This window comes from Mya arenaria, chromosome 13, assembly GCF_026914265.1.
Source record: "Mya arenaria isolate MELC-2E11 chromosome 13, ASM2691426v1".
Taxonomy (NCBI): Eukaryota; Metazoa; Mollusca; class Bivalvia; order Myida; family Myidae; genus Mya; species Mya arenaria.
This window is the reverse complement of record NC_069134.1, coordinates 57,548,568-57,576,396: the sequence shown is the minus strand read 5'-3', so window position 1 is coordinate 57,576,396 and position 27,829 is coordinate 57,548,568. Positions and strand designations below refer to the sequence as shown.

The window sequence follows — 27,829 nt, the reverse complement described above, 5'->3', positions numbered from 1 at the left end:
CACTGCATTAAGACAATTTCTTTAATTCCAAACAGTAAATGACACACACCAATAAGTTACCACTTAAGCAGCATAAATTATTAACTTATTTGATAAAAATAGGCACACGTGTGAGACAGAGGGCGACATAGTTATTTAAATGGTAAATGATACACACCAATAAGATTACACTTAAGCAGCTTAAATTATTAACTTATTTGATAAAAATAGGCACACGTGTGAGACAGAGGGCGGCCTCATTATTTAAATGGAAAATGGCACATACCAATAAGTTTACACTTAAGAAGCTGAAATAATTGACTTGTTTGATGAACATATGCACTCGTGTGAGACTCAGGGTGGCTTCAATATTTGAAATAAAAGGGGCGCAACATGGGATTGAGAGTGAGCGAACCTCTTGGACATGCGCTCATCCGTATCGGTACTGTGAAAGTATAGGCCTTAAATTTGATATAGCAATTTAGGGTCCTTCCCTTAGCAATTCGGCCTCATTTAAGTATATACTGATCATGATGTGCTGTATTCATATTTGGTTTATTATTTATTGACATGTAAAGTGTAGAAGTAAATTCCTGAATTTGGTAAATTGTTTAGATTTAAAACCCAAGTGAACTTATGTTTTGTTGACCGTTGTTGTAACGATTTTACACTACTAAAACACTACCATGGACAATGAGTTAGATTGCATTACTTCCCTAAATCATAACTCTATTCCATGAAAATTATTGCTTACTAGTTTTTGTTTAAAACGTAGAAAGATTACCTAGATTAGAAAGAGTTTTTATCCTGTACTGTTTCATTACACTGTATATAGAGAATGCTATGAACTTGTTAAAGAAAGAGTATTAACCTGTACTGTTAGCTGAACTGTATATATATAGAGTGTGTTAACTTGTTATAAAAAGAGAATTACCTTGTACTGTTTCTCTGCACTGTAGCTCGAGTACTTTAATGTTAGTTCCAGGTCACCAGACACTCCTTTTCCAAACGTGTACCTACAAAGCAGGTATGCTAATTAAACGCATTAGTATATGTCTACCAAATTCCTTTCCCATATCCTACAGTGAAAATACAGCATGCCGTATTGAAAAATCCGTATCATGATACTGTCGTTTTCTGATTCCGTATCATGCGAGTACCGTGTGTAATCTCGGAACTATTTCCGCGTTGCTAAACAAAGCGTGGCCAAAAAAAAATAAATGGTAAAACCTGTTAATGTTTAAATACATTAAATTATCTAACTTTACCCACGCTCCAGAAGCATGTAAATATTCAGGAACATGGTTTTCATGTTCTACAAAGAACCATGAGGATAAGCATGAAGCAAAGAACACTTCAAATCTACTTGTATCTAGACAGCTACTTCAGTGAACGAGTTGTTTGCCATTTCGAGGTTCTTAAATTGATGCATTATCCATGTTTATTATCATAAATATGAGCAGCTCACCAATACAAAGAAGAAGGCGAATTCACGTCATCGATAGAAATACCGATTGACTCACGAACTTCCCTCAATTCTGCATATTATGACCGTCAAAAAAATAACGAATATTTACTGTCTTTAAAATGGCCGCGTTACGTCTACAGGAAATAACGATTAGTGTATACTCGTAAAACAAGTACCGTTTTTTTGTTGTTGTTCTTTTGTGCTGTGACATTTAATAATTGTTCTCGAATAAGCAATTTGTTAATTTTGCTAAAACACAAACTATTTTGTACTTATTTTGCTCAATAAAGTGAATTCTGTAACTTTTGATTTCCTTTCGCTGTAGTAGCCTCCCTTGACTTCATTACACAAAACTACAAAACACAGTCGAATTCATACGCGCATTTGACAGATGGCGATAACTTTAAAAATCAAATTAAAACCGAGAAATACAAAGAAATAATTAAATAGGCAGGTATATAATAAACGGAATATTACGATAAAACGCTTTTCTGGTGACCTGTATCACGTCTCGCCGGGGCGAGTAGTATAGCCCACCTTTTCTTCGAAAACGCGAGCTAATAAATGTTATTAAATTTCCAGTTGTGCTGAGGAACAAGATTTTGATTCAAGAAAAACAAACAAAAGAGCACTAAAAATGTATGTGAAATAAAAAAAAACAACACCTCTTTTGCCTGAACTTTATGTATTCATGGACTTGGTTCTTCCATGAACTTTATTTAAACTGTTATCACTGATGGCCTTTTTTTATGAAGAAGACAGTTTATAAACATTTGGCATTTGTGGAGTCTTTGTATACAATTTATTACAAACAATACTACACTAATTTTGAAGCACTTGAAAGTTTTGAACACTTCTGCAATTGTATGTCAACAAATAGCATATTTTCATCATATTTTTCAAGTTATACTCCAGACAAGAAAAAAGTAACAAAGGGCAATAACTCTGTGATTGGCTGAAATAGAATTGTGGTTCCTGTACACTGCACTTCCTCTCATTATGATCTAAATGGATGGACTACATTGTGATTGACTGTGTCCCATTTCTCCACTACCTACAGTACCTCACACACACACAACTGAACCAACATGACAGAAAATTGCGGGCACTGAACAATCTTTATTTCTACATATTTTCAAGTGAAGGTCATGATCATATAGACACAGCCTGGAACATGCTGGGCCACTGTTATGAACTGGAGAATGAACTGGATCTAGCCTGGGTCTGCTACACTGAGTCACTGTAGCTCTACCCAAGAAACAATGCAGCCAACTGGCACGTGGCTAGGATCATGCATCAGCACTTAAATGGCTGAAAATGTTTTCACTCAGCCTAGTTGATAGCATGAAGACCCAATGCGGTTAAAAGAAAGAAAAAAAACAACATCTGTATTATTGACTTATTTTTAAAGAAAATTACCTAAACCTTGAAATAAAAATACATTTTAAACTATATAAATGTTTATAACACTCAATTTAAACTAGAGCTATCACTGAAGGTGAATAATACCCCCGAACGCCGCCCTGATATGAAATTGCAGTCAACTATTTGGAAAGCCAACCTATAAATGACAACTTTATTTTATGGACTATCGTCAGTTATTCATTTTTTTAATTATGTTTTTAAGTTAGAAAAAGGCTTTTAAACAATATCAGTGATGCTAATACTGAGATGTTGTTCTATTCATATGTAAGCATACCTAATCACTTCTGTTTATCTTTTTGACACTATTTAACCCCCTAAAATGTGCATACATAGCAATTTACAAATAGCGACATAACCGAAAGCAAAGCTATTTTTAGCGTATTAACGTCATTACGAAATTTGCATAATTATTAGTGTCTTTCAGACAACCTAAAATTCTATGATTCGCATTTTTAAAACTAACACGTTAATTACACAACAACTGCACAAAGCTGTTGAGCTAAATCTTGAAATTGTGTGCTAATAAGAGACATAAAAGTTAAATTATGTCATAGTTAATCCGTGAAAGCAATAAAATTCCGCAATAATTAGCGAGGTGTTGACTGAGCCGTGACTGCTTGCCCTAATTATCGGATTTGTTTTCAAACCAGTAGATGCGCTTGATTTATGACAGTGGCAGAATTGATTATCATGCAGGTCGCATGGGCACTCCTTACGTCATTTAAAAAAAATATTTTAAAAATAAATCGTAAAATCATAAATTCGCCACTTTTACGATTTTGTTGCAATTGGCAACAATGGCGATTGCCAGCGGGAACCCTGGGACAAGGTAAATTGCAACGGACCGACCAACAAACCAATCGACCGACCACAGGGTGACTCCAATATACCCCCTTCAAACTTCGTTTGTCGGGGGTATAACTAGAAACTTTTGATTTCTTCTTAATAGAAAAAGAACCAATACATGTATTTACAATACTATTAATACCCATTTTCCAAAGTAAATTAATTTACAATTCAGTTCAAAGCTATCACAGAAAGCAGATTACTCATTGTCTATCAATTTAAGCTATCACAGCAAGTCATACCAGTTCTCCTACTTCAGAGTCCACATCTGTGGCAATTTCTTTGGTCATCAGCTGGAAAGGATTACGATATGTCTGATTACAGCTGCATTCCTATTAAACATGGCATTATGAGCTGATCTCACAGCACTGTAAATGTTAGATATATATTCTGGGTTTTTTAAGGCAAATCATTGAAGTCACCAACTGAAAATTAAGCAAATATTTTTTTATTTATGTGCGCCAATGATTGAATTATGGTGCCAAACATTTTTAATATTTGCGATCACGACCAAAAGGAACAAATAAGGAAAAGAAGAACCCAACAAAATTCACCCAATCAACAGTAAGCTAACCTCTTGAATGGCGGTCATGACGGCGTGTTGAACCGATTCTTCCATTGACATAATCCGCTGAATGTACTCCTGTTTTTCCGTGCAGTTTACGGCACAACCAAGAATCAGCTGTAACAGCCGCCCAAGCTCTATATGGTTACTGCTCTCCCCTGTAAGTATAAACAGATAGTGGAATGATAGTTCTGATGGCAATTCACCATGAAAATACTGATATTTATATAACATTCACTATACACGCAAGAATCAGCTGTTATAACTGGCCAAGCTTTATATGGTTACTGCTCTCACCGTAAGTTAAAACAGATAGTGGAATGATAGTTCTGAAGGCAATTCACCATGAAAATTTTGATAATTATTTATATAACATTTACTATACACGCAAGAGTCAGCTGTAATAACTGGCCAAGCTGTTTATGGTTACTGCTCTCACCGTAAGTTAAAACAGTTAGTAAAATAATAGTGCTGAAGGCAATTCACAATGAAATTTCAGATATTTATATAACATTCACTATACACCCAAGAATCAGCTGTAAAAATAACCGTCCAATCTCTATTTAGGCTAATGCGCTCATCTGTAGTCTTGAATAAATAGTACTACAGACAATTCACCATAAAAATACTGATCAAACATAAAAATGTATCACATTCGGTGTATCACCATTTACTCAAGGATATTTTGTAGAAACTCGATGTGGTTATTACCTTCACAGACAGTGCTGAATATAATTCACCATTAAAATATGATTTAAACCAATACCACTCTCACTTGAAATGGAAGTATTTTGAAAGCATGCAAAATGACTTATACATAACTTAAACTATACGTGTTTAGTCGTAGAACAATGATATTGAACAATCAGCATTAAATATAAATTCATGCAATAACGTTTCTTTCTAATACACACATCATCAAATACACAACTGTAACAATTTCTAATTAAATGAATCTTTGTGCTACGATTCAGGTCAAAAGAATCTTTTATGATTCAATGTTTTACAACCTAACAACAATAACTAAAGCATTAATCAGTGTGTTTTTCAGAAAAGGTCATCATCGTTGATGACAAGTCTCTTGTCGCAACATTTTTTACAGCTTCACTTTATGACCTTTTTTATACACAGAAGAAAATCTGTAACATGTATCCTCATAAAACAGCAAAAAGACAATAACGCTTGGGCCTAAAAAAAACATTTTGGGTTCTTGTTACCCATCCGATCCTAGGAATTAGGTGCCAACCCTACTGTTTTTTAGACTGTAGGAATTATTTTTCTATTATTATTTTTTTTTTTTTAAATTTTAGTCTGTGTTTTATATGTAGATTAAACCTTTAAAAAGCTTTTTGCAGATGATTACTATAACCCCATCCCCCGATACTGACGTTACGTTCTTACGTTCTTATATAAAGCCTAGTAATAAAAGTTATAAAAAAGCCTAACTCACCTATCTGTTTTTGAAAAGGATGTAACCTTGAAACCAAATATATTTTTTGCCTTGTAAGTTTTCTTTTTCCTTTTTGTTTTAATTCAAAATCACCGGCTGGAAGCAAGGGAACCATGAAGCAGATGCCACAGCTTGTCTGTTATGTGTTTTTTTCCAGTCGAAAAATAAGGGTATACTTTTAAGCGATTTTCAAAGCCAGAGTTATGGGCCTTGCAATAAATGTGATTATAGTAACTGGCAACATGTTTACCAACTTTCTATGAATATCTTGAATGATGTTTAATTGATGGCCATAGTTTCTGCATCTCACGGACAACATACAAAGCCAAGGCTACCACAGTTCCTCTTTCCTTCGAAACTCAAGAAAACTAAAAATTAACAACTTTTCTTCACTGGGATCTGTCTCCTTAGATAAGTCAAAACTTGTAGTAATTAACTCACTATCCCTTTGGCAAATCAATTATTTGAGGGATGATGCCTGATTTGAGCCTTCAAACAAATCCAGAGTTAAAATAGAAATGTGCTTAAAAATCACAGAAACTGTAATGTGTTATATCCCTAGACACTGATATAGAGCAATTAACACTCTGAATGAAGAACCATTCCTATACCAGTCTCAATGCATTTCAACCACATGGGTTTCCATAGCAACCAAACATTCTTAATCACTTTTCAGAATAAAACTTGATGGTATTTGAACAAAAAAACACATAACATATCTAACTTTTAAATGTCACTGCCTTACAATGACATCAGGTTGAACTTTTCAGATGTGTCAATTTCTTGATAGTCCAAAAGACAAAATTTGCCATCAATATGTAATAAAACAGACTGACACAATATATAGAAAATTATTGTTAATAGACCCATTACAATACAACCTACATTTTCAGCCAATGAAATTGCAGATGATTAAGGCAATTATTTAGTAGTAAAATTAATCAATAAGAATGTCAACTTTCGCATGCATTAAAGCTGCACTCTCACAGATTCACCGTTTTTACAAATTTTTATTTTTTTGTCTTGGAAAGAGCAAATTTTTGCGCAAATATCTGCAAACCAATGACAAAAGATCAGATTGCAGATTTTCATATATCCAGTTGAAAATTAATGTTTTATGGCTTAACCCGTTACTAACGGTTTAAGAAATATACATAAAATATCATTTTTGAACTTAAATCTAAAATCTGAGATTTCATTTTGTATTAGCAGTCTTATATAACTGGTTTTCATGCATTTTCACATAAATTGGCTCGTTCAATGACAAAAAATAAAAAAGTTGTCAAAACATTCCATCTGTGAGAGTGCAGCTTTAAAAGGTCCGCCTACAGCTACTCATCCAAAACTGCGTCAATATTTGTGTTGACAATTTATCAACCAATGAGGCTATATTCTAAGTTTCTACATTCACTCAAATTATTCTTAATCATTGAGATTTTACTTCATGTCATTTAACTATAACATATACCAATTTAAAATTATGTCCCATCTCATGATAAATAATTTTGCAAAGTCAATAAAAACAACATAATTAGAAGCATACCGTAATTCATACAAATATCTACAAAACCACACATCACAAAAAAATCCATTATAACCCTTTAATGCTGTCTCTGAATATGTTATTTTTCTCCAAGGTGAGAAATTCCAATAGTTCCTCAACAGTGTCAATGACAGGTAGTTATTGCAGACGGACAGTGTCTGTCATAAGGTCACCAATCAATAAACACCACACTCAGTTTTCTAACATCATTAATATGCAACAAACAATTAAGGCCTAAAAAAAATACTTCTGCTTCGGGTTACCTGACCCTGACTACAAAAAAAGGCCCTGACCCTGAGGTTTTCATTGCACATCTCTAAAAAAATAATAATAAAAAATTGTAAATGTTTGTTTTCATAATATCTAGTTTAAAATCGTTTTTAGATTAACACTGAAGATTAGATTAACGCCATTCCCCAATGAAGGCAAAAAGGTTCTTATATTTAGCCTAATAAAAATTTTAACAAGAGGTACATCAGTGCCTGTGCTCCACTGGCCAAAAGGTTCAAGCAAAGACCACCTAACGAACATTTTCGTCAAGTTTCATAGAAATACAATCATCAATTTTTGAGGAGAAGTTATTTAAAAAATTTTTTACTTTAATAGCTCTGGCTGCCATGTTGTGCAGTGGACCGAAATGATTTGGGCAATTTGAGTAAAGGAGCACCAAACAAACATTTCTGTCAAGTTTTATCGAAAAAAGGTCATCGGTTTCGACGACAAGTCGTATAAAGTTTTTTTTATTTTTTAGCTCTGGCAGCCATGGTGTGCAGTGGACTGGAACCATTTAACAAATTTTGGTTAATGACCACCCAAGGAACATTTCTGTCAAGTTTCATCAAACTCTGATCATCGGTTAACATTTAATCTGAATAGATTATGAAGCAAATATCTAAACAAGAACAAAAACTGACGAGATAGAATCGACTTGGTGTTTCACTTACACTTTTCGGCCATTTAAGTTACAAAAAATAGCTGTTTCATAAACTTTCAGAATGTCACTTAAACGAAAATTAATGTTCAGTCTATATATACTTTCCTATGTATAAATGTAAGGTTTTTAAATTGATCTTTTTGTGAGAACTTTATGCTTATATGTTTACTCATAAATTATTATTGTTTAAAAATTATTTAAAGATGCTATACGTGAAAAATTAAGACATTATTTTTTTTTTCTATTAAAGGGAGGTAATTCAGTAGTAAAATGTAGTCAAAGCTATTAAAGTATGGCATTTCTATTCTAACCATGTTGATATTATTACAGTCTATTCAAGCAAGATGCCTTTTGTTTTTACATAGTACCCATAGGTTCTGAAAAAACAAGGAGCACTATTCCCAACAGAAGGATGTCACTCCCTATCACTGCATGAGCATCATAATAAAGAAATGTTTACTCAAACTGCAAGCTGCTCAATTGAAATAGGTATTTACCTCAAGCATACAGTTTTATAATGTGGCAAAATAGTCGGACTACTAGATTGTCATTCGGACTAGTAAAATATGCCATTATGCTAGTCCAACTTGCTAGTAGGTTAAAATGTTTTTCGTGAAGACTGCGGACGAGAAGTCCTTAAAGGTTTTTCTATTTTTAACTCTCGCAGCCATGTTGTGCAGCGGACCGGAACCATTTGGGCAATTTTGGTTAAAGGGCATCCCGATGAACATTTATGTAAAGTTTCATCAAAATCTGATAATCGGTTTCTGAGAAGATGTAGTTTAACGTTTTTTTCTATTCTTAGCTCTGGTGCCCATGTTGTGCAGCAGACCAGAACTGTTTGGGCTATTTTGGTTAAGGACTACCCATGTAACATTTCTGTCAAGTTTCATTGCAATACGATCATCGGTTTCTGAGGAGAAGTCGTTTAAAGGTTTTTCTATTTTTACCTCTGGGGGCCATCTTGTGCAGTGGACCGAAACCATTGAAGCAAATTTGATAAAGGACCATCCAAGGAACATTTCTGTTAAGTTTCATCAAAATCTGATCATTGGTTTCTGAGAAGATGTTCTTTAAAGGTTTTTCTATTTTTTTGCCCTGGCAGCCATGTTGTGCAGCAGACCGGAACCATTTGAGCAATTTTGGTTAAGGACCACCCAAGGAACAATTCTGTCAAGTTTCATCAAAATCTGCCTATCCGTTTCAGAGGAGATGTCGTTTAAAATTTTTTGCTATTTTAAGCTGTGGCGGCCATATTGTGCAATGGACCAGAACCATTTGAGCAATTTTAATAAAGGACTACCCAAGGAACATTACTGTCAAGTTTCATCAAAATCTGCCGAACCGTTTCAGAGGAGATGTCGTTTAAAGATTTTGCTATTTTTAGCTCTGGCGGCCATATTGTGCAATGGACCGGAACCATTTGAGCAATTTTGGTAAAGGACCACCAAAGGAGCATTCCTGTGAAGTTTTGTCAAAATCCGCTTATCAGTTTCAGAGGAGATGTCGTGTAAAGTAAAAGTTTACGCACGCACGCACGCACGCACTCACGACGGACAATCTGTGACGACATAAGCTCCATGGCCTTCGGCCAGTGGAGCTAAAAACCAATAAGCCTTATAAAAAAAAAAACAATCTACCTACCCTACCTGTTTCTGGGAAAAGATTTAACCCTAACCACACCTTTTTTTGTGGCCTGAACTTAAGTCTTTCAAAGGATTTATTCACGTTTTATACGGTCAAACACCAGAATTTTTTATTTTGTATGAAAAGTGATCAAAATGCTTAACAATAAAAAATCCCAATAAGTTTAAATTAGAGCTCTTTGGTAATAGTTATTTAAATATGAGACAGAAATTTCCATTTTACCTGAAAGTGTTAACTTAGTAAAGCTATTGAAAATAAGATTATTTTAGCCTTGGATCTTCAAATTTCAGATTTAATTAGCATCTGCCAATTGCTTCTCAGTGCTTGTTCATGAAAGTAAGTAAAATAACTCAATTTCAATAATTTAAAATAAATGTTGCCAACAAAAAATCTGTGAGTAAGTCCCTTTAACAGTAACTTTGCCTTATTATATACAGCAGTTGTTTTATAAAAAATAATGAATATGAACTTTAGAGAATAATATGGAGGTTTAAAGAATTAATTGTGATGATATGAAATGATTATACAGATAAATTCCTTCAAATATAATAGTTTTTATTTAAAACTCAATCTTCAAGGTTTTTTTTCAAGATTCCATGGATGTTATAAACAAACCCATCTATACATTAATTCTTCTTTTTTAAATACCTTAAATATGCAATATTTAAATCTGGCACAAAAATTTTAAAATGAAAGGAAAATTGATATTTATTGGTGGGACTTTATAATGTATTTAGAAGTTTTAATGATATCATGTAATTACACCACAGATAGGCACTTCATACTTCTTGTCAGCTATTTTCAAAACCATGACATTAATGTTTAAACAAGTTAAACTTACACAACAGTACATACAGTATTTTTCATTGTTTGTACTGCATGGCACATCATAACTGAATTAATTATGGAAAAACCCAGAATGAACAAGTTCTGAATAGTTTCTTCACTTTATGATGTCACGTGATATGGAGCTGAACGGACGTGTTTTTGAGCGCGGATAAATTTTGTGGATTTTTTAGGTCTAATTCATAATCTAACACCTGGATTTAAACAAAATACCATTGAGCATGTTACTTTTGTGCATATGGATGTATTGTGTGTTTTTAAATCATGACTAAAAAGAGGAAAGATAGAAATTCTAGTGGAAATAATTCAAACAAAAGCAAATCATCAAAACCGAGAGGCCCGTCCGAGGAGCATGAAAATAGTTTTTCAGTGAGTGAAGTATTGGGAAGGGCTAGTGCTGTACTATTTCAAGATACTAACGAATCTGCATACGACGATACAACTAAAGTTTTTGCTACATCTACAAAAATCGAATCTGATAGTTCATTCAAAATGGCGGAAGGCGGCCGTGAGCCGACTAACAAGGACCTACTGGACTGTATGAAGAAAATGGGTGAGAAGCTTTGTGTAATGGAAAAGAAACTCAATTCAATCGAGGCCCTCGAGCGCAAGGTAACAGACTTTGAGAAAGATTTACGTAAATTGTGGATTGCTCTAGAGGACCGTGTTAAACGTACCGACGATCGGGTTAATAAACTTGAGGACAAGGTGGAATCGGCGGATGTTGATGCAAGTGTGATGGCTGAGAGGGTGACTATGCTAGAAAGACAGCGGGAGGAGCTACGGGATGACATAGCGTACCTCAAATCTCAGTTAATGAGGAACAATTTAGTTTTCACTAACATCCCTGAAGACAACGCGACTGGAAGCGAACCTGCCGATGTCATCGAAGCAAAGCTACGGAACCATCTTCATGAGACGCACAAAATCGCAAAGGAGACGGCCAACGCTATGCGCTTTGAGTGCGTGCATCGTTCCCCGGGGCAACCAGTGGTTGGCAAGATCCGTAATATTGTGGCAAAGTTCACTTTTTTCAAGGACAGAGAGGTCGTGCGACGTCAGTGGAAACACCTGGCAGGAACGGGCTGCCAAATGTTTGAACAATTCCCTCCGGAAGTGCTCGACAAGCGGCGCCGACTCGTCCCGAAGCTGAAGGAAGCCCGGAAGGACGGTCACCGCTCGTGGATCGTGTATGACACGTTGTACGTGGACGGGAAGCCAGTGAAGCTGTAGGGACACGAGGAAGGTGAACTTCGAATTTTATCGTGGAACGTTCACGGACTATCCCGACAAAAGAAGGAAAGTTCTGGATTTGTTAATATTTTAGAACAATATGATATTTGTTTTTTATATGAATCTTGGTGTGATTCCGATAGTAAGATCGATTTAAATGGTTTTAAATCACATAATTTATATCGCAAATTTCAAAATAGATATGCTAAACGTAATAGTGGGGGATTGGTTTTGTATTATAGGGATTATCTAAGTGAAGGAATTGAAATTATTAAGAATCATTATGATACGATTTTATGGCTAAAATTAGATCATGCTTTTTTTAACACTGCTGCAGATATTTATTTATGCGGAGCTTACATTTGGGGAGAAGATTCACCTATATATAATGTTGTCAATGTTGATTTATTTGACATATTAGAAAATGATATATCTTTATATGATGATAAGGGCTGTGTTTTTGTTTGTGGTGACCTTAATAGTAGAGTTGATCGTAGTATTGATGTCAATGACGTAATTACTATAGATACTCCGACGCCTCGCACCTCGCGAGATATGACTTCTAATCGTTTTGGCGATTTTTTACTTGACCTTTGTAAGGCAACCAATCTGCGAATAGTTAACGGTCGATGGCCGGGAGACCGTGGGAATTTTACCTGTATGACCCATAACGGGGCTAGTGTCGTTGATTATTTATTGACACATCATGATAATTTCAATCTGCTTGACAATTTCTCAGTGGGTGATTTTAATACGTTTTCGAATCATGCACCATTGACGTTTTCATTCAAGGTAAATACAGTACACAGGGATCCGAGTAGCAGCAATACTAAAAATAAATATTATAAATTTGATATAAAGTATAAAGACGCTTTTGTGAGTGATATTTCAAATAATATAGACAATTTGATATTTGATTTAAATTCTGAAATTAGCGGGGAGGGGGATGTAGATCGATTGACTTCGATTTTTACTAAATATATATGTGATAAAGGAAATAAGTATTTTCAAAAAACTTCTCAAACGCCAGTCTTTTATTTCCAAGACGGAAAAGTTAAACAGGATTGGTTTGATGCTGAATGTAAACGCAAATATGACGTGTATAAAAACGCTGTATGCCAATTTAACCTTACATTTTCGGATACTGATCGAATTTCGCTGTATGTGGCAAAAAAAGATTATAAGTATCAGTGTCGGAGGTCAAAAAATTCATTCAACTTTACACGTAGTCGTAAAATGAACGATTTAAGAAGGAAGTCTCCGAGGGAGTTTTGGAAAATATTTAAAAACGGGAAAAAAGCAAATAATGGTGATACTATTTCTAATGAGGAATTTCAAACTTTCTTCAGTAATCTTATGTCAGGTGGTGATTTCAGAGGCGAGGAAGAATATAATGATTTTATTGGGGAATTTGATTCTGGTTTAGACCATAACTCTACTTTCGAGTCATTAGATGTGCCTATTTCAGATGATGAAATTTTGAAAGCTATCAAGAAGTTAGGTTCAAATAAGGCACCCTCTATTGACAACGTTTTATATGAGTATTTTAAGGTATCAGTACCACACATTATTAGACCATTGAATTCCTTTTTTAATCATATATTGAACACGAAATCGTTCCCTCGGTCATGGGCAACTGGTGTTGTTATTCCAATCTACAAAAAGGGAAACCAATCAGACCCTAACAATTACAGGGGGATAACTCTTACTAGCTGTTTTTCAAAATTATTTACTATCGTTTTAAATGAAAGGCTGAAATTGTGGGCTGAAGAAAATAGAATTTTCACAGATGCTCAGTTTGGTTTTAAAAATAAGTATAGTACGGTTGATCCTGTCTTTATTTTGCACTCGTTGATTCAAAAACAGTTTGAAAGAAAAAAGAAGCTGTTTTGCTGTTTTATTGATTATAAAAAAGCTTATGATTGCATTGATAGAAGTAGGCTTTGGTATAAGTTTATAAAATTGGGAATCGACGGTAAAATTTTGTCCATTGTTCGATCTATGTATAGCGAGGTGAAACTTTGTGTAAAACACCTGGGAACATTGTCAGATTTTTTCAACAGTAACCTTGGCTTATTTCAAGGGGAGATAACCTCTCCGATATTTTTCTCACTTTTCTTGAACGATATTGAAATGCATTTGCAAGAAAATATAAATGACGGCATTACTGTCGACCAAATTTCAATATATCTACTGTTATTTGCAGACGATGCTGTTATTGTTTCAGAGACAAAGGATGGTTTGCAGAACTCTTTAAATAGTTTATATTCATATTGTCGCAAATGGAACCTCACGGTTAACATTGATAAAACTAAGGTTATGGTGTTTAGGAAAGGTGGTAGGTTGGGCAATAATGATAAATGGTTGTATAATAATCAGGAAGTTGAAATTGTTGGTTCTTTTAATTATCTAGGTGTTGTTTTTACCAGTGGCGGTTCTTTTATTCAAGCTGCCAAAACACTTGCAGGAAAGGGGTTGCGATCACTGCACGCACTTATGGGGCTGGTTCGTAATATTACAGTTCCAATTAATATCATGTTTAATCTCTTCGACTCTTATGTGTTATCTGTTTTAAACTACGGCTCTGAAGTGTGGGGTTATATGAATGCGGAAGTCTCAGAGAGAGTACATAAGAAATTTTGTAAATGGGTGTTAAATGTTAAACAATCCACTAACACTTTGGCCTTGTATGGAGAGTTGGGTAGGTTCCCATTGTACATAGAACGTCATATTAGAATGGTGAAATACTTTTTTAAAGCTCCACTCAGTAAAGCAAGAAAACTGTATTTTAAATGCTATATTACTTGATCAAATTTATAATGTAGATAACAACGTGTCAACCAAGAGCTGGGTGGCAAGAGTGTGTGACATCCTTCAATCATCTGGTCTTAATGAAGTATGGCTTTATCCTGGCTCTGTGAAAATTGAATGTTTTGTGCCTGTGCTTCGGAGTAGACTTCGAGATATTTATATTAGTAATTGGAGATCTGGGTTAGATCTATCCTCTGCTCTAGATGTATACCGTGAAATTAAAACTAGTTTTGAACAATCAGCGTATCTCAGTCTGGTAGGAAATACAAAATATAGAAATGTATTGGCTAAATTACGTCTTTCTTCGCATAAATTAAATATAGAGATAGGTCGACATAATAAAATTCCTAGACATGAAAGAAAATGTACATTGTGTATTTTAAATGATATTGAGGACGAATTCCATTTTGTTCTTAAATGCCCTGTGTATGCAGACCTTAGACGCCAGTATATTCCTAAGTACTTTTATACTCATATTAGTTTGATGAAATATATTTTATTGATGCAAAGTAGTAATAAAATACTCATTAGAAAATTAGCAATGTATTGTGATAAGGCGTTCAAACTTCGTGATTCGTTGATATAAAGTATGTGTCATGGATGTTTTCTATCTTAATTTTGATAGGGTAAAAACTCATAATGGGTTGGTGTATTGTCCTTATGTTTTGTTATTTCAGTACATGTTTGCATCATTTTCCTGGTCCTTACGATGTAATCAAATATACTTTCATTACCCATTATACGCAGTCATATGCGGCTATATACATAACCAATGCATGATTACTGTTTGATAAATCTTAAATAATGTCCGACAGTATGTAATATTCAATTAAAAATTATATCACATGATATTAATTCATTCTCACATGTATATCCCAGAAACAATCAAATCAAATGTATTTAGCGTATAATATGCTATGTGTTAAAATTGTTGCATGCCATATATATATATATATATATATATATATATATATATATATATATGTATTTTTTGCTATTATGACGATAAGCTTGTAATGCTTAAGTCTAATAAATATTCTGTTCTGTTCTGTTCTGTTCTGGTAATAAAAAGGATTATGTTATACATGATAAGTTTAATTGCTGTATTGACAGCCAAGATGACAATTTTGATTGTACTCCAGATAGGGCCTCCATCGACAGGTCAAGTAATAGTCACGGAACAAAGTTGTTAGATATTTGTAAGGGGTCAAGCCTTCGCATTGCTAACGGTCGTTTAGGTAATACAGATCAGTACACTTTTTTGTCTCATAACGGCTGTTCTGTGATTGACTATTTATTAACAAGTGAGCGTATCATTTCGGGAACAATTTCGTTCAGGGATTATAGCAAAATTGTCAGTGTTTAATAATATTGTTAATAATAAAGATTGCTCGCACAGGGATTCGGTGAATACTATGTTAACTATGTTTACAAATACAATACGAGATGTAGCCGACCCATTGTTTGCTAAAGACTGTTGTTATAAGGATAATGTATTTTTTGACAATTGTACAGTTAATGATAAAAATTGGTTTGATCAAGAATGTTCAAATGCCAGAAGCTTGTATTTAGAGGCACTTCGAACTTTTAATAATTGCAAATCTGATGAAAACCGACTGATACTTTGTGACCTTAAATCGATTTACAAAGCAATTATAAAAAGAAAGAAAAATGTTGATTATAGAAAAAGAATGAACGACATCGAAAATCTGAGAAAATGTAAACCTAGAGATTTTTGGAAGCATTTTAAAACAAAAAGTTCCAACAAATCCAATAAAATTCCTCTTGACGAATTCCATAAATACTTTGAAAATATAAGTAACAATGATTTTGGTAATCATAACTTAGAAGCGGAGGATTTTAATGAACAATTGATTTTAATCAACCAAATACAGTTTTCCCAGAACTTGATGAAACTATTTCTGTTGAAGAAATTTAAGTTGCTGTTAAATCATTGAAAAGATGTAAAGCATTTGGGAATGACTTTTTACTAAATGAATACTTTATTGAAACCGTAGACATTTTATCATCGCATATTTGTGACCTGTTTAACAATATATTAGATTCGGGGTTTTTCCCAGAGCAATGGACGGAAGGTATTATTATCCCCCTGCACAAAAAAGGTTCTGAATCAGATGTTAATAACTAAAGGGGAATAACATTAGTTAGTTGTTTATCAAAAATATTTACTTCTGTCATTAATAAACGTATAGATAAATTATGTGACGATCATAACATTATTTCGGATGCTCAATTCGGATTTCGAAAAGGGCGATCTACAACGGATGCCATTTGTATACTTTATTCATTAATTCAGAATTATATGTTTGAGAAAAAAAGATTATTGTCGATATGATGAAGTGTTTTGATACTATTTATAGAAATGCACTATGGTTAAAGATGTACAAATGTGGAATACAAGGGAAATACTTAGAATTGTTCGCGACATGTACAAAAAAGTCAAATCTTGTGTAAAATCAATGTCTTCATATTCTGATTTCTTTTCTTACGCTGTTGGCTTACGCCAAGGAGAAGTTATGTCTCCTTTATTATTTTCTTTATTTGTAGATGATCTAGAGTTGTATTTACAGAATGATGTTAACTCTGGTCTGCACTTAGATGATATTATTTTAATATTGTTATTATTTGCTGATGACATGGCCATTGTAGGCAAATCTCCTGAAGATATTCAAATTCAATTAAATAATTTATCAAGTTATTGTAATGCATGGGGATTAAAGGTTAATACTGATAAAACAAAAATTATGGTTTTTCGAAAAAGAGGCGGGCTTTTGCCTAACGAACGATGGACTTATAATGGTCAGGATATACAAGTGGTTAACGATTTTAATTATTTAGGTGTTGTATTTAATTATACTGGTAATTTTAGTTTGAACCAAGAACATTTGATTGGAAAAGCCCTTAAGGCAATGAATGTTTTATTTCATAAGTGTAATGATTTTGATTTTAAACCCAAGATTATGTGTCAACTTTTTGACGCCTTTGTTGGTTCCATATTAAATTACTCAGCAGAGGTTTGGGGATTTACTTAATCTAAAGAAATAGAGAGAATTCACTTAAAATTTTATAAAAGACTATTGAGAGTTAGAACTAATACTTTCAATGCGTGTGTTTATGGGGAATTAGGCAGATACCCTTTGTATTTGCATAGATACATTCATATATTAAAATATTGGTTCAAGATTGTTACCACTGACAATATTATTATCAAAACAGTATATAACCGAGCTGTGTACTATTGCACTAAAGGTTGTCGCAATTGGGTTTATAATGTTAAAAAAATGTTAAATGATTTTGGCTTTAGCCACGTCTTTGATAATGTTCTAAATATTGATGTAGCTGTGTTTATTGAATCTTTCAAGTGTAGATTATACGATACTTTCAAACAAGATTGGTTCAGAACAGTTGAAAATAGTAGCGTATTGGATATATATAGAACAGTAAAATCATGTTTTGCATATGAAACTTACTTAGATATTTTACCAGGAAATTTAAGAGTTTACTTTAGTCGATTACGTCTATCTGTTCATCCGCTTCGTATTCAAACTGGTAGATATGCCAGAAATAACATACCTAGAGCTGAAAGATATTGTCAATGCTGTAATTCTTTGGATATCGAAGATGAATTTCACTTTATATGCATCTGTTCTCATTTTGATGCTCTTAGAAGAAAATATTTAAAGAAATACTATTTTGTAAAGCCGTCAGTATTTAAATATATCCAGTTAATAAATTCAACTAACAGAACGGAACTTATAAAACTTTGTATCTTTGTTAAAGAATCTCTTAAAATAAGATCAAACTTACTAAATGTCAATACTTAATTTCATTTATAAACCATGTTCACCTTCTCATTTATTATTAATTGTCTTTTTTCTTTTTTCTTTTTTTCTACATATTTGTTTGTTATAATGTGTATTTATTATTGTTTATTATCATTGCCCATACGCGTTGATAAATTGTATTATAATATGTATGTGTTGTGACGATGTACTATGTGCAAGTCAATAAACTGTCTGTCTGTCTGTCTGTCTGTCTTTATGCTAATAGGAACTGCAAAAAGTTTGATAAACAATGTTCATTCTTCCAATTTTTAATTGTGATAATTACTAGGACTTGAACCATGATTTCAAGGACTAAGTGAAAAAGAGACTTGGGGAGAAAAAGGGTGCTTAGGGAGAAAATGACGCATTGTTTCAGGCTGAATTCGACAGAAAATGTATATTTAATCAAAGTCATATGAGTTTAAACTGCCACATACGTAGAATTTGTATGCATCATGTTATAAGTTATAATCAAAAGAAAACAAAAATTTGACAGTTTTATCATTTCATTCTATAAAGGCAGAATGGTGTCAATGCATGTTTCGGAAACAGTTTCGATCAGAGCAAAAGGGTGCTAGCAAAAAAAAGATTCTGTTCTTCCAAGGACTCAATTTTTGAAGTTTTAGCCAATTTTAAAGCAGTAATACACTTCAAAACTTCCTTTGAAAAAAGCTAAGCCCAATGATACATTACAAGCAAACTATACTTATATAGAGTATACACTATTTGGTAAAATACATGTAAATGATGTCAACATATCAACTGCAAAACGTATGTGTACATACCTATAGCATTCACATCCGGCATCTGAAAGTCATGGATCTGTATACCCAGGATCTGAAATACAGTCAGGAATGTTAAGGGACACTTTATCTTTTTGTTTTAAAAAGTACATTGTGTGGGATTGAATTTATGTTTAGTAGCTGTTCCTCATTTTACAAATGTCAATATAATTTATAATACATACTGAAGTCTCTGGTAATTAAATGCAGTCCAAATATTACAGATTAAACTGAAAAAAGTATTTGGGGGGTCCCAGGCATCCACAGGAAGATAGAAATGAGGGTCCCTAGGAAGAAAATAACTGGTATGTCTGGGGACTCTGGTTTTCTATGTAAGGAAAATTCCTGAGATTTAAGATCTTTCCTAAAGATTTTTTTACTGAATAACAATCTGTAGAAGAGAATACAGATGCCCAGTGCTCCATCTAGGATTTGAAAAGGGAAGGCTGCTAAGTCAGAAAAAGCACTTTCGATGCAACTTAAAATGGGGCACTTGCAACAGTCAATGTTAAATTCATTTTGTGTAACAGTAAGTGTTGTGACTACCGTACCTTCAATACTAATAGTTTGTTATGAATACCATAGCTGCTATCTTTACTTTTGAATTAATATTAATTCATAAAATTATGTACATTTATCTTTTTTGTATTTATTTCTGAAAATTTACTTGATGATATGTCCAAGACATATAAAATATTGTTCAAAATCATCAAAGTCAGTTCTGTCATACAAAAGGGCACAGCAGGCACACTAAAAAGGCAGTAGGGAGTTGGAAAAGGGCAGCAGAGACCTCTCCCCTATTATTTAGGCCTAGCTGGAGCACTGGATGCCAACTGCCTACCCTAGTGAGAGTATCTTATTCTAAGATTTCAGAGCACAGGACACTGACAGAATGTAATCACGAATTGAACTACATGTACCTTGGCACTATTATGTATGTCAGTGTATAGCACTGTCACACAGTGTTTTTTGTTGTGGGGCAGGCTATTGAACCCCTGGGCTGACAATCAAGTGTCTGACCGCTAGACCACATTTCCACCACAATAGCATGAAGAATTATAATCAAAGTTTATAGCAGCATAATGTGAAAAACATAAATCATGTTCTTTATTCGTAAGATAGTGTAATTTTTCACATTCATCGTAATTAACACTATTTTAGCAAGCAAAATGCTTGTCCAATATGAAGCACAAGAATTGAAAGAGATTTTTGTAAAAAACCCTGAATGGCATGATTGTTAAATGGTAAAAAATCCTGGGTTGATTGGTAAGTGCCCACTAGACCACAGATACACTACAAAGGCATGAAGAATTATGATCAAATTATGACAGCATACTGTGAAAAACAAAAATCTTATTCTTTATTCATTAGATGGTGTCATTTTTCAATTTCATGTTTAACCATTCCTTGTAAATGAGCAATATTTTACCAAGCTGAACAGAATCTCTCGTCTCACTCAATATTAAATACTTTATCATATTTGGTTGAGTTCACACGGCAGATCCATCACCTAGTTCCAAAAATGGACTGTCAACCAAGTTATTGCACGTGTGTTTTCCTGCCTCTCCACTAAAAATACTTATTTAGTTTTCGTGGAAGGATGTTAAACAGTGCCAGTTATATACCCTGAAATTCTTAAAAGAACCAGTGAAGCTCTAACCAGAGTAACATTTTGTCCCATAAGCTAACAAGACTGAATGAAACACTTAAAAGAACCAGGGTAGCTCTAACCTGAGTAACATTTTGTCCCATAAGCTAACAAGACTGAATGAAACACTTAAAAGAACCAGGGTAGCTCTAACCAGAGTTACATTTTGTCCCATAAGCTAACAAGACTGAATGAAACTCTTAAAAGAACCAGTGAAGCTCTAACCAGAGTAACATTTTGTCCCATAAGCTAACAAGACTGAATGAAACACTTAAAAGAACCAGGGTAGCTCTAACCTGAGTTACATTTTGTCCCATAAGCTAACAAGACTGAATGAAACTCTTAAAAGAACCAGTGAAGCTCTAACCAGAGTAACATTTTGTCCCATAAGCTAACAAGACTGAATGAAACTCTTAAAAGAACCAGTGAAGCTCTAACCAGAGTAACATTTTGTCCCACAAGCTAACAAGACTGAATGAAACACTTAAAAGAACCAGGGTAGCTCTAACCAGAGTAACATTTTGTCCCATAAGCTAACAAGACTGAATGAAACTCTTAAAAGAACCAGTGAAGCTCTAACCAGAGTAACATTTTGTCCCATAAGCTAACAAGACTGAATGAAACTCTTAAAAGAACCAGTGAAGCTCTAACCAGAGTAACATTTTGTCCCACAAGCTAACAAGACTGAAACTCTCAATGGGGCTGACATCACAAGACTGATACTCTCAATGGGGCCGACATCACAAGACTGATACTTTCAATGGGGCCGACATCACAAGACTGATACTCTCAATGGGGCCGACATCACAAGACTGATACTCTCAATGGGGCAGACATCACAAGACTGATACTCTCAATGGGGCCGACATCACAAGACTGATACTCTCAATGGGGCTGACATCACAAGACTGATACTCTCAATGGGGCTGACATCACAAGACTGATACTCTCAATGGGGCTGACATCAACGGATAGCTAGTGGCTTCATAAAACTCCCCGCCTGAGTCTGTTTAGTTCTGTTGTGAAACTACATCTTAATAACTTTATTGAAAAAATATGCACTTCGAGGAGAGGAAGTGAAAACATATTGTGCTTCTTTATTATATGTTATTAAAATGTATTCATTACCACCTCTTGACTTATGACAGTGAACCAAAGTGAAACCCTACCTCAATATTGTACTCAAGGATGCCCTTGAGGATTTTCTTCAGGTTGGAAACCTTCAATCTCCAGTTGGTCACATCCTCAGTTTTTACCCTGCTCAGCCATGAGTCCGTGAAATAGTCAGGGGCACTGAAAATTATTTTTTTATATCATCATATTATTTTACTAGTCCACCGGTTGGAGATTGAGCTGCTGCCAGGCAATTAAATAAAGATCAACATGTAAATTCAAAAAAGTTTAAGTATATCTAACTATATATATATATATTATATATATATATATATAATATATATATATATATAATATATATATATATTTTAAAGTAGCCCTAAGTATGCTTTTCATGGAGTCTTTTTTAAACCACTCAATAAAATATTATTGCAGATAGGGAAACTGTGAAGTATCATCCTACACAGTTCTCAAAAGTCCTTGAGGTAATATATTGAAAATGCTGCATACAAGCTGCATGTCCAAATAGATACATGTGTCAAGTATAAATATTGGATGCATAATTATATTGTTTTTTTACATATCTATCTTGTCAGACTGGAGTGGAGCTTCTACATGACAAACTAAAACTTCCTAGTGCGGCAAACTCACATTTGATGCAGCACCTTTGACATGGCAATTCCATCACTGAGCTCTTCTGCGTTGCCGTGAGGAACATCCAGATTAAATGTCTCCAACTAAAAAAGTGGTGAAAAAAGTTAATATTCTGTCAGTAAAATTCAGTAAATACAAGGGACAAAAACTCAATCATTTTGTCTCTTTTTTGATGTAAAGAAATCTTCTTTTTGTGTACTGATGTCATCATGTTTTATATGACTGCTTGATGAAATATTACTGAGAAAACACTTGAAGACAAAAGCAATGTGCGTTGTAAAGCATCGAGCAGCTCAAAAATACACAGAATGCCTTGAAATATTATAAAAACCCTACATAAATGTTGTCAAATTACCTTTGGATATCAACTGGAAAGAGGATTTACTGTAAATTATTCTTTCGTCAAAATAAGTACATCAGAACACATTCACCCACTATATCAAGATACATTAACAGCTACCGTATTCACTAATTCAGGGCCATTGAGAAGTATGCTTACATCCAAACATTTCATTTGAAAACAAAAATAAAATGTGTAGCCTTCACATTTACTATTTTGCTAAGTTTTAACGAATGAATATTTTTTTTAAAGAAAGATGAAAATTTAAGATATTTTGGCATACCCCGCTTTGTCTTTGAATGCTGATGTAACTTTTAATGTTTTGTTAGCAAAACGAGCGTTTGCAACATCTAACACAACTCATTTACGACATTTTATGAAAGCAAACAACTACAACTTTTTTGAATAATTTGGATGTTTTTTCAACTGTTTTCATTATCTTTGGCTCAATTAACTCATTCGATTTAGCTTTATGAGCTGCTCGGTTCATTAAGGCACACATTAAGAAAGTCTTTCCATGTTATCTCTGTAAATGCAGGGTTCCCGCTGACAATCGCCATTTGCGACAAAATTGCAAAAGTGGCGACAACTTTTCAAATTTGGCGAATTTATGGAAACTATTTTCTTAAAATGACTTAAGCAGTGCCCATGCGACCTGCATAAAAATCGATTCTATCACTGTCATAAATCAAGCGCATCTGGTGGTGCGACAACAAATCCGATAATATGGCAAGCAATCATGGCCCAGTCAACACCTTGCTAATTATTATAGAATTTTATTGCTTTCCAGATCAACATGACATCCCTTTAACTATTATGCCTCTTATTAGCAAGCAATTTTAATATTTAGCTCAACAGCTTTATGTTGCGAAATTAACATGTTAGTTTTAAAATTGCAAGTAATAGAATTTTAGGTTGTCGGAAAGTCACGTTATATGCAAATTCGGTAATGACGTTTACGCACTAAAAATAGATTTGCTTTTGTTGCAATTTGTAATTGCTATAAATGCAGAATTCAAGGGCTTAAAAAGTGTCAAAAAGATTAACAGAAATCATTGGGTATGCTTACAAATAAATAAAATTACATCCCATTTGATAAGGCTTCCAATAAGTTGGCTGGAGTAAAGAGTAGAAGAATTTCTACTAGGAAAGAATGGCCTGAGTTTGACAATGTATATTTCTTTGAGTTTCCATTTATTTTAAATTTATCTCATAATTTCATAATAGTATTCTTTAATTCTATGACACTATTGTATGCAGGCATTAAACTGAAATCAACATATTGATGTTTATTTCACATTTTTTGCAATATTTTCATTTTATTTTTTCTATATACTTATCCATATATTTTGTCAATAGAATAACAATTTGCTGATATCTTGTGCTTCATGCATGTTTTTGCACGACAATGTGCTAATTAAATGCAATCTAAGGCTCTTAAAATGCTTAAACCCAATGAGCTTCAGGAGGCCTCACCCCTTCTGAATCCCCAAAAGGACGCTGGCCTGGACCCTAGCCACAATAATGCGCATTAAGGGAACGTTTTTTAACATTTGTGTTCCCTATAACGCCACAAGTCGATTTATTTATACCAGTGTAAAATAAACAAGAGATGTTTGTCAAACATTATGCCCCCCCCCCCTGAGCGCCATGTTGTCAGGATTAAATGGACAATTGAATGAAATATGCATGGACCGAAATGACAGCTGATTTGTTGCTGTTTTAAGATTATGACCATTAAAGTGTGAGGATAAAGTGTGTTATGACCGTCATGACCTTTGACTCTATGAACTCAAAATCCAGAGTCATCAGCTGGTCACCAGAAACCTAAATGTCAAGTTTGAGGGCCATGGGTGCAGGCATTGTCAAGTTATCACAAGACAAGTTTTTTTTCGTTCAAGGTCACTGTGACCTTGACCTTTGACCTGATGACCCTTAAATCATAAGGGGTCACCTACAAGTCAGATGCAACTCCAAGTCAAGTTTGAAGGCCATGGGTTCAGGCATTGTTGAGTTATCACTCTGACAACCTTTTACCATTCAAAATCACTGTGACCTTGACCTTTGGCTCTATGAATCCTAAAATCAATAAGGGTGATCTACTGGTCAGGCTTAACATCCATGTCAAGTTTAATGATCATAGGTTCATGCATTGTTGAGAAATCAGGGGGAAGATTTGTTAACTTTTTTGCGTTAAAGGTTACTGTGATATTGACCTTGGCCTGATGACCCCCAAAGTCGATAGGGGTCATCTACTGGGCAGGCCCAACCTTCATGTCAAGTTTGATGACCATAGGTCCAAGAATTGTCGAGTTTGCTTTCAAGGGCACTGTGACCATGACCTTTGACCCCTAAAATCAATAGGGGTCATCTACTGGTCAGGCCCAACCTCCATGTCAAGTTTGAGGGCCATGGGTGCAGGCATTGTTGAGTTATCACTTGGACAACCTTTTATCATTCAAGGTCACTGTGACCTTGACCTTTGGCCCAATGACCCCTAAAATTAATAGGGACAATCTTCTGGCCAGGCTCAATCTCCAAATCAAGTTTGAGGGCCATGGGTGCAGGCATTGTTGAGTTATCACTCGGACAACCTTTTACCATTCCAGGTCACTGTGACCTTGACCTTTGGCCAGATGACCCCCAAAAACCATAGGGGTCATCTCTTGGTCAGGCCAATTCTCCAAGTCAAATTTGAGGGCCATGGGTGCAAGCATTGTTGAGTTATCAATCGGACAACCTTTTACCATTCAAGGTCACTGTGACCTTGACCTTTGGCCCAATGACCCCCAAAAACAATAGGGGTCATCTACTGGTCAGGCCCAACCTCCAAGTCAAGTTTGAGGGCCATGGGTGCAGGCATTGTTGAGTTATCACATGAACAACCTTTTACCATTAAAGGTCACTGTGACCTTGGCCTTTGACCCATTGAGCCCAAAAAACAATAGGGGTCAGCTACTGGTCAGGCCCAACCTCCAAGTCAAGTTTGAGGGCCATGGGTGCAGGCATTGTCACGTTATCACTCGGACAACCTTTTACCATTCAAGGTCACTGTGACCTTGACCTTTGGCCTGATGACCTCCATGTCAAGTTTGAGGGCCATGGGTGCAGGCATTGTTGAGTTATCACTCGGACAAGCTTTAAAATTATTTTACCATTAAAGGTCACTGTGACCTTGACCTTTGACCCGATGACCCCCAAAATCAATAGGGGTCATCTACTGGTCAGCCTCAACCTTCATGTGAAGTTTGATGACCATACGTCCAGGGATTGTTGAGTTATCACTCGGACAAGCTTTGGTCTACCGACGGACCGACGGACCGACCGACCGACATACCGACATGCCTGTGCAAAGCAATATACCCCTCTTCTTCGAAGGGTGGCATAAATATTAGACTATTATATTACAACAACACTGAATTGTTAAAAGAAAACATAAAAGGGACACATAAATGATATACTGGTTAATACCTTTGTTGGGTTAGCCACTATTAGTATATTTATCCTACGCAGTGACCTCCCCTGTTGGGACATCAATATTCTTGATACATTATTCATAAGGTTGATTTTTTTTCGACTGTTTTCCTGATTACTATATATATATATAAATGTATTTGTTTTATTAAAGCTTTTAAAAAACCTTATTTATATGTGTTCACATTTTTATCAAATATTGATGCCCTTAACTGAAGATGACTACCTGATTTCAAATGTGCATTTTATTAGTGGAGTTTAACCGGAACAGGTGCGCGTTATCTTTGCGCTAAATATACTTAGCGCTGGGATCTTGGCTAGGAAAACAACAAGTGGTATATGGACGCGAAGTGTCGCCAATTATCAAAGACTCTGAAGCGGCTGTTTATATGGACTAGCCTGGACCCGTAAGGGGGCCTTTCGCAGCCCCCTTAAAATCCCGCGAAAATCCAAAGCATAAAATGTTACTTCCTTTGTTCTACTTTTTCCCTGACAAGTTTCACCAGCCTGTTAAACTAACCATGGAACAGACAAAACCACAACTGTTTTGAGCTTGGAAAACCTGAATAAATCGATATGAAAAAAGGTTTTAAGAGAAGCAAAGAATAAAATGACTGTAACTTTCTTACCCAGACAATTAAACTTTCGCAAAGAACTTCTCTGTCCATTCTTTTGGTAATTAAATCATTTCAAATAACTATTTTGACAAGCTGCAAGCTGTAATTGGCAAGGGAGATAACATAACTACTTCCGTATCGGTGCGGGGTGATACAGGAATCCAGTGGATTTCACCAATCGTAACAACTCGGCCATCTCCGGCAAGCTTCGAGATAGACCTCGTAAATAGTAGTAAGGATATACGAAAGTGCGATGCGGCTGCCGGCGATTAACACCGTTTTCAATCCGCGAAAAGAAGGCCCATTGTAACAACAAGGAAATGGATTGTGTTAAATTAAATGCTTGTTTAAGAGAAAATATTTATTGTAACCTTAAAGAATGTTCGTTTTATGAATATTTAGATGTTTTCTTATAGTTGAAGCACTCTATTTCCTCTAGAAAAATCGTGAACACACAGAAAATGTACTTGACAGTCATTGAAATGATCATACGGTTCATGGCATGCATGAATCATTACATCGGATTAAATGCATGCATGGACTAAATGTCAACATTTTCTCAACAGTTATAGGAATACCCAATGATATGTAAGTTTTAAGTCATACTTT

At 34.7% G+C, this 27,829-nt stretch overlaps 2 protein-coding genes across 2 annotated transcripts in view; both read right to left on the bottom strand.

The window, feature by feature from the left end:
* Window positions 1-911: 911 nt before the first annotated feature.
* LOC128214019 (protein Hook homolog 3-like) lies at window positions 912-27,319 on the bottom strand. Its single transcript, XM_052920218.1, has 7 exons — window positions 27,233-27,319; window positions 22,787-22,872; window positions 22,192-22,315; window positions 19,378-19,429; window positions 4,293-4,441; window positions 3,961-4,011; window positions 912-995 (listed from the first exon to the last, which is right to left on the bottom strand). The coding sequence occupies exons 1-7, from the start codon at window positions 27,269-27,271 to the stop codon at window positions 966-968; spliced, it is 531 nt and encodes a 176-aa protein (XP_052776178.1). The 5' UTR covers window positions 27,272-27,319; the 3' UTR covers window positions 912-965.
* Window positions 25,096-27,829, bottom strand: part of LOC128214014 (zinc finger protein 500-like) — a 155,765-nt gene continuing 153,031 nt past the window's right edge. The window contains exon 6 of the transcript XR_008257854.1: window positions 25,096-25,240. The gene's annotated coding sequence lies outside the window, so the exon portion shown is untranslated. The remainder of the gene's footprint in view (window positions 25,241-27,829) is intronic.

Coding starts and splice junctions, on each gene's coding strand:
- LOC128214019 (XM_052920218.1), bottom strand. CDS start 27,271: ATGGACAGAGAAGTTCTTTGCGAAAGTTTAATTGTCTGG. Junction 22,873..27,232: donor GCGAAAGTTTAATTGTCTGG/GTAAGAAAGTTA, acceptor CCACTTTTTTAG/TTGGAGACATTTAATCTGGA. Junction 4,012..4,292: donor TCATGACCGCCATTCAAGAG/GTTAGCTTACTG, acceptor AATCCTTTCCAG/CTGATGACCAAAGAAATTGC.